Consider the following 8,201-nt stretch of genomic DNA (forward strand, 5'->3'; position numbering starts at 1 on the left):
GACTGAACTTTCTCCTAGAAGTTATGTGAGCAGGGCAGTACACAGTTGTGTTTTCCAGATTTTAGCAAAAATGTGATTGAAAGTCTTGAAGAGAGACTGTGGACTTGAAAGGAAATTAGAGGGGACTGAAATGACCCGGGGAGACCTGACGAGGGCCTGAGCTTGGACTATTACACTGAGGAGAATGTGAAAAATGAGTATAAATCCTGGTTGCAATTTAAAGTACTTGAAGATGTAAAATTACCCATGCCCAGCCCTGCTCTCTGAGACTCTCCGAATGGACCTAGGATTGGAGTCAGGGCACAGGTATTTTTTCAAATAATACTTTTAAAATATTCAGAAAGCTCTTCAGGTGATTTAATGCATATCCAAGGTTAAGAATCACTAGTGAAATGAGGAGCTGGGTAGAAGGATGGGATGAATTTAAGGGAGATATGGAAGAGAACTGAAGTCCTGAGCCTACTAAAATGGGGCGATCGACATTTAAATATTAGAAAAACCTAGAGAAAAAGCAAGTTGAGTGGTAGGTGGAAACAATGAGAACATTTTTTAAGCCTAATGAGTTTAAAGCACCAACGAAACATTCAGAAAGGCCAGGCGGGAGAAGAACTGAGCAGGTTTTATTAGATTTGTCCTTAGAGACTGCTGGTCTTGGGAAGAGCAGTTTTAGTGAAGTGCTTACTGTAGAACTGAGGTTTCAGTGGGTTGGAGAGTCAATGAGAGACTGGTAAGTGGAAATAGCACATGTAGACTTCTATTTCAAAGGGGAATAAAAAAGAGTAGGGTTGTGGTTATGCAGGGGAGGCAGAATTCAAAGACTGCGTTTTCTTAGTACGGAAGAAATTAGAGTATGTTTATATACATTGTAAGGGAGAGAGGGAGGTGGGAGAGGTGTAAGAATGTAGGAGTGAAAATAAGGGCATTGATGAAGGCAGGAGTGTTCATATCTAGATGGAAAGAAAGATAATATGTATGAGGAATAAGCACAATGAAATCCCATGGAAATTCTAAGGGGATGTGAACAGTGAAGAGGCGACTGGAGGTTATGTCTCCAGTCACGTTCAACAGAGCAGTGTCAGAAGGATGCTAGACCATGAGTCAAAGAACAATCATTGAGGTTGATTAACACACGGTTGAGTGTCAGCCTGTACCTGGGCTACTTAGACAGTTAATAACCCCGAGATCATAAACAGGTAAAGGAGAGAGAAATTAACTAAGTCTCAGTGTCTTGATTCATAAAATGAAATAACTTACTTCTCAGGGTTGTTGTGAAGATTCAGTGAGTTAATATGTGTAAAGTGCTTATCACATTATCTTGTACATAATATTTACTCAGTGGTGGTTCCTTAATTGTGAAAGATGTCAAAAGTTTGTTCCGCAATGGTGTGAAAATCATGTTGACAGAAAATAATAAAAAGTTATATTTGATATAAAAAAGTTTGGGGCTGGCTGGTATAGATGATAAATACGAGAGGAAGGTGTAGAGGCATTATGTGTAAATCACTTTTTTCCGCCTGGAATTACGTGTTTGTAAGGAATGTGAAAGAACAGCCTTCATGGCAGACTAAGTGAAAATCTGTTTTCTGACACGAGAAGCCAGAAAGGTTTATAGGCTGAGTGCAAGGAGTCAACAGGGAAGGAGAAATTGATGAAGGGAGGGACAGATGAACATCCCAGAGGAAGAAGAAACGGGAGGCGGGGGGTTGGGAATATTAAGTGGGAGGGTTCATGTGAGAGGAATAACCTTTTGTCAAATACAGAAACAAAGACGAGTGAAACTGGAGAGAAATTTAAAAGTGAGGCTGAGGAAAACAATGCCAGGAGCCTCTGGGCTGAAGGAAAGGCACATATGTCTCAAGCAGGTCAGGTTCATCTGCTGAGCATACAGGGGACAAACTTCAGTTTGGCATCTCCAGGGAGAGTAGGAAGGATCCCAGCTAAATCTTGGTGTTTCTGGATATTGAGAGCTCAAAAGATAGCAAACTCATAATACAGGCTATTTAATTGGTGGAGACGTGTGACTCTTCCAGGGCACCGCAGTCTTGACAAAGGGAGGGTGAAAATGAATAGCTGGGATCAAAGTTGGATGAATAGGCAATGTGAATAAAATGGCTGCCGTCCCTTGAGTGTTTACTCTGGGCCAAGAGGTCTTTCGAAACACTTGAGTGTATTACTTAACCTTACTGGAGATCTGTATTATTACAGATACCCTAATAAGAGAACTGGGATATGGAGGGGTTAAGCAATTTCCCCAATGTCACATAACAGTAAACGACAGAGCCAGAATTCTCACCTCAGTAGTAGTAAATAGTAGGGTATTGGTTTACATGCCATTGAAAAGCTGTATCATGGGGCTCTGAGAAAATTCAAAGGGCAAGTAAAATAGAGAAAAATAATGTTTTGAATCCTTGGGAGGGACAGAGACTAGAATAGATTTGAAAGTAGAAAACAGTTTTATTAGGGGTGAGCAATAAGGAGGGAGCCATTAATTCACTAACAGGTATTTTTATGTTCCCACCATGTGCCAAGAACTGTGTTAGATGCAGTGAATAAAATGTAAGTGGTAAGTTTTACCTTCTATTCAAATGATTTCCCTCTTGGGAGGAGTAATGAACTGAATTTTTAATAATTTAGTTTAAGAATCTTCAGCTAAAGTCCACAAAACACTGAATCTGCAAAGCAACACAAGAAATAGAGAGAAGTGGCTAAAAGTAAAATTCAGAAATGAAGAGCAGGAAAATACAATGCTTCAAAAAGAAGCCTATCATCTTGATGAGTAGGCTATGTTAATAATTAGGAACCTCAGTAATGCCTGAGAATGTACAGAAGAAAGACTTACACATAGTTTGCATTCTATATTAAGGGTTTATGTTTGACTTTTAGTTGGAAGTGAGGTTCCCTGTTATAGTGTCCACCTGTAATGCATTAAGGGAAGATGTGTTCAAGTGATGTATCAGTTACCCACTGCTGTGTAACATGTAACTCCAAAACACAGCAGCATAAAATGATAACCCTCGATTATTGCTCCCAAGGTGATGGGTCAGCTGGGAGGTTCTGCTGATTTTGGCAGGGCTCACACCTGTGTCTGCCAGTAGCTGCATTTGTGCAGGAAGTGCTGAGTTTGTCTGGTCTGTCTCATATGTGTTGGGGGTAGCTGGCTGTAAACTGGTCTAGGATGGTCTTAGCTAGAACTGGACTACTTCCAAGAGGTACTTTGGCTTGTTCTCATGGCAGAGGAGGCAAGGTTCTGTGCCAATGAAGACAGGCTCACATTGGCTACCTTTTATGGCTAAAGCCAGTCACAAAGCTAACTCATATTGGAGTAAGAGACTCTGCTTCTTAGCAGAAGTTGCTGCAACGTCACACTGCAAGATTAGCTACAGGAAGGATGAAGAATTCAGGCCATGTTGTATTAATCACCTACTACTAGTGGCTTCATGCTAGTCTTACTCCCTTTCAGTCCAAACTTCACTCACGTGAATAGTATTTTCAATCCTAGTATGATTTTGACACACATCAACCTTAAATTCTTCAATGGCTCCCGATTGTCCTGTTATGGAACCTGTCCTCTGTATCAGACAGACAGCATTCCATTTTCTCGCCCTTGCCTACTTCTTCACGCCCCCTGTGCCTGTAGCACTAATCTGGTCCCACCAAGCCCTTGTGTGTCGTCCTTAGAACATACCGTGCTCCTCCAAAACCGCTCTTTTGTCTCTGAAGCTGGATTCTCCCTTTGTCTTCCCCCAGCCTTTCCCAGTCAGCTCTTCTATAGGTTTAAATGACCGAATTCTGTTCATTCATTAGCATTTGCACCATAAAATTAAGTGGACAAATATTGAGATATCACAAGATTGCTATTGGTAAAATAATCTTTAAATGAAGCCTTCCTACAACCAAACCCTCAAGAAGGACTTAATTCAGGGTAGGTTGTATTAAATATTTAATCATATACATTTTTTTCTGTTGATGTCATAGTTTGAACTGAAAACATTTTACATAGTTGTTTTTTTAAGTTGCCCGTGAGGTAATGATCTGCATTTCATTCTCGAGGCCTCTATTGTGGGATAAAATGTTAAGAGAGAGAAAAAATAAGAACCTTCCTTCACAGTGGGTGCCTCTGCCAAGCCTCCCTGACTCCCAACAAGCCAGCTGAGAAGGCTTTTCTCCACGCTTCCATTTCTTTCCTTTATAAAGCTCATTTGTTTACTGTCTAGCTAACTTCTGCAATCCTAGTCTTTTCCCCTCAGAAATCTAATTGTGCAACAAGGCCTGGGATGCAGCAGGCAGCCAAGACACTGCTTATGAAATGAACCATTGGATAATTTAATATACACTACAGAGGCACACTTAGAAGTAACTGAATTTGCTTCCTGTTGATTGACTAACTTGTTCCTAACTCGGAAATGCTGAGTATCAGCTGTTAAGGAAGATTCTGGCAAATGGAGCATGATTGTGATTTGCAGTGCAAATGTCATGTTAATCTTTGTTTGTTTTCTGGCTGATAGTTAAATCTCTTGTACAATGCATCAAAAATGTCACAGCTGAACAATCGGAGGGATTAACTGGTTCCTCGTAATTTCCAAGCTGCTAACTGGCAGAAAGATATTCCCTAATCACTCTTGACAGTCTTTGCTGGTATGTTCTCATGGAAAATATTTCTTTCTTTTTTTTTAATTTGAAGGCATTAGGAAATACACTCAAATTGTCACTTACGCATTGTTCATCCTGGAGTACACGAACAACCTTTTTGCTATTTTGCTGTCAGTCATTCCAAATATTTCACTAAAAAGTCACCAGCACTGGCCATATTTTCCCCTTCAATGCTTTTTTTGTGATTTAGTCTATGCTAAATTTTACAAATGTGATTTCAGACATCTTTGAATTCTGTGATATTTCATTATGGCAACTAATGATGTATGCTGCCAACATCACTCTACACTAACAGAAGCTTAAATATTTTTGTTGGCCTAATTATATCTGGTAGCATTCCTAATGACATTATGTGACACTCATTGGACCCTCCTCATTTCACCTGTAACCAAACATTAGGCTCCTTTTGTCTTATAATTCTTATTTAGTTTTAAAAAGTTAATATGGCCCATTTTCTTTTTTAAAGGACTCATTGGAACCAGTTTCAAGGAGGACCATGTGGCAGTTGCGGAAGGCAAGGTAGGAGGTATTTCTTAGCATCTCTTACAGGTTTACTAAGAAAGAATACTTTAGAATGTATTACAGATCATTACTTCGCAAGGATCTTTTAAAAATTCCATTATCTGATTTCTAAGTGAAAAAAATGAAAAAAAATAAGCTCCAGACTCACTTACATGCAATGTGCTGTTTTGCAGAATCTCAAGTCCATCTTGTGAGTTTACCCGTGGGAGGACTCCGTAACAGCACGGACTCCACAGGGAGCATGATGATGAATCTCCTGTATGTGTTCATTTAATTTCAGGGATTGCTGCACTAAACAATAAACCAGATTTGAGAGCCTGAATCCGATGTATCTGTCACTTTCCTTCCCAGTCAGTTCAATCAAATGTCATTCCATTCAACTGAATATAAACAGGGTGAATTTCAAGTAAGAGAAAATTCCACCAGAGTGACAGGTTTTCTCTTAAAGTTACTTTTGTTTGATTTCATCTTTTTTTCTTCTTTGCTGTGAAACCACACAATGCGATGGAAATCAGGATGTCAGTTCCACAGCTGCGTGCTGTTTCTGACTTGGGCTTCTGGATCAGTGAAACGAGCTGCTTCATGCCTCATGTGGTCATCCAGGTTGGGCACTGCACAGATCCAAGCTCGCCTACACCACCATGTGACTGTCATTCCCTGGAGTTGTGCAGTGCCCCTCTTGCACAATGGTAAAGAGAAGCTCTGCCGAGTTTCTCCACTGTGAGAGAGCTATTTGCCTTCTGCTTTGTTTCAAAAAGATAGAATAAGAGCGACAGAGGTTTTTGATTTGTGACTTAGGCATTACTTGGGGGCACTGCAGGGAATCTGAGCCATGAAATACGTTGTGACTCTAGGCAAGCACATTACTCTGAACTGTTTTGAGTCTCAATTTTCTCATCTGTGGAAAATACTAGTATCTGTATTCTCTGCTGCCCAGGACTATCATGAAGATTTAGTGAGGGATTAGTTAACTCTCTGCAAAGTTAAGAGTGCCAGCCAAGTGTGTTCTAATATTCTAGTCACTACAATGTATCAGAATGTGCCAGCAAAGACACATGGCTCTTGTTGCTCTTGGTGACATCTATGCAACATTTTCTATCAGTGAGAGCTATTAAGTTCTAACATTACATTGTTAATTAAAACAAGGTCATATTACATTGAGGTTCTTGCAAATTTTTAGTCTCGTAACAATGAGAAGTACATTATCTTTCAAACATTCATGGATTTGAATAAATGTTGTATGTGTATGGCACTCTAATGCTATTTTAAGCCTTGAATCATAGTTAATCTCACTCCTAATTATAAATGAGATTCTTTTTCTTTAAAAAAAAATCATCTCTAAGTCAATTAGCAATCTGAATTTAAAGACAAAATTAAAACGGTAACTTATTTTAATTCAGTAATTACCTGAGAAACATTTGGAGGTAACGTATGTTTTTGAGCCCTCTACGGACTCTCATTTATTTAATCCTCACAAGCCCTTCAGGAAGTTGGTACTATTACTGTCTGTTATTCTGCAGATGGGAAACTGAAGCAGAAGGGGTGAAGTAATTTGCACAGGTCACACAGATAGTAAGTGGTAGAGCAGGATTCAAATCCTGGATATCTGGCTTGAGTCTGGTCCTAAGCACTGACAAGCATGGTGCTGGCTTTAGCCATGCGTAGGAAAACGACATAAATCATAAATGGGTAACATGCAGAGAGGCCTGCAATTTCTAGTTCAGTTGACTTGAGTGTTGTACAAATAAGGCCAAGGTTAAAGGCCAGATTTTCATGTTGAACTCTCCAGGTAGACCAACACTATTTATATAGGTAATGTCTCCTCTGGACTAAAAAAAAAAAAAACAAAACAAAAACAAAAGAAGAGATGAGCAAATATCTAACATCTCCAATGAATTATCACAGGCTCCCCACTGCTGGCCAGAAGTTATCTTTGAGCATTTTCACAGCCATGGTAGCATGATGGATGCTATCACCAGCCAAGGTTCTTCCACATCCAGTCCAATATTCCTAGACAAATGTCCTATTATTGGGAGGTGAAACCTCTAGCAGATTAGAATGAACAACTATGCGGAGGTTTATATGTATTTTGTTGAAAACTGTGTGGCTTAGTCATGTTTCACTGTAGCTACGCTTACACCACGGTCAAACGGATTCTGTGTTACTCAGGGTTATTATGTAACCTAGACTAGGATACACCAACTCTGTGCCTTCATCCAACCGTCATTATTCTTTCAGTCTTTGGGAATCAGAACTGCATTTATCATGCCTGGTCTTCTGGTGCTTCTGCATTATCTGTGATTATTCAAGTGATTATCATTCAGAGATCTGGTACTGTAATCAGTGAGTTATGTCAATAATTCTAAGAGAGAGTCAATGTGAAATTGAGGCATGAATCCATTGAGAGGATCTCCTCTTACATATGTGTGTCTGGTACATTATTCCTCATGTTAATTACCTGTCTGCAGTAGAGAGTGATTTCTTTTTGGTGAACAGGCAGAAGTCAAGCAGGAATTAAAGGAAAAGGTGTATTTTAAAGCACACCTCCTACCATACCAGACCACTGATTTATTTAATCTCATTTGATACCACCATTACATGGGGCTGTGCATAATCACTATGAATTGACAGGGGACAGTCATTCAGAGATATAACCATCTGAGAGCTACAAACCAGTAAGTCTAAGAGCTGAATGTCAAATCTAAGTCTTGCCAAACTCCCAAGTACTTATACTTCCCGTTTTATTTTGCTATTCCCTCTCAACTACCCTTTAACATACCAGCATCTAGCTAAAACAGAGATTTGGGTTTTTCTTTTAAGAGAGATGAAAGAGGTTTAGTTTTACAAGAATTTTCCAGATGTCTCAGTTCTTGATTTTGTTAATATTTGTACAAGTGTGCATTATACACAGTCTATACTGAAAGAACTCTCATCTTTTGCACATAACTTTTTAAAAGGTAATTGGAGTTCATTACAGAGCTCTCTGTTTAGGCACATCAGTATTTTCAGGTAAATTCTTCTACCCCATT

The 8,201-nt window shown here is 39.4% G+C and overlaps 1 protein-coding gene across 8 annotated transcripts in view; it reads left to right on the plus strand.

The window, feature by feature from the left end:
• The window catches only part of TAFA2 (TAFA chemokine like family member 2), a 528,067-nt gene extending 522,573 nt beyond the window's left edge, over positions 1–5,494 (plus strand). For 7 of the 8 annotated variants that reach the window (XM_072973860.1, XM_072973861.1, XM_072973858.1 and 4 more), the window contains 2 exons: positions 5,117–5,169; positions 5,346–5,494. In XM_072973860.1, coding sequence (XP_072829961.1) covers positions 5,117–5,169; positions 5,346–5,391 — 99 coding nt within the window. In that variant the 3' untranslated portion in view covers positions 5,392–5,494. Of the gene's footprint in view, positions 1–5,116; positions 5,170–5,345 lie in introns of those variants that run through there. The other variant, XR_012078767.1, reaches the window with a different exon arrangement.
• Positions 5,495–8,201: the final 2,707 nt, after the last annotated feature.

This window comes from Vicugna pacos, chromosome 12 (assembly GCF_048564905.1).
Source record: "Vicugna pacos chromosome 12, VicPac4, whole genome shotgun sequence".
In the NCBI taxonomy this organism is placed as follows: Eukaryota; Metazoa; Chordata; class Mammalia; order Artiodactyla; family Camelidae; genus Vicugna; species Vicugna pacos.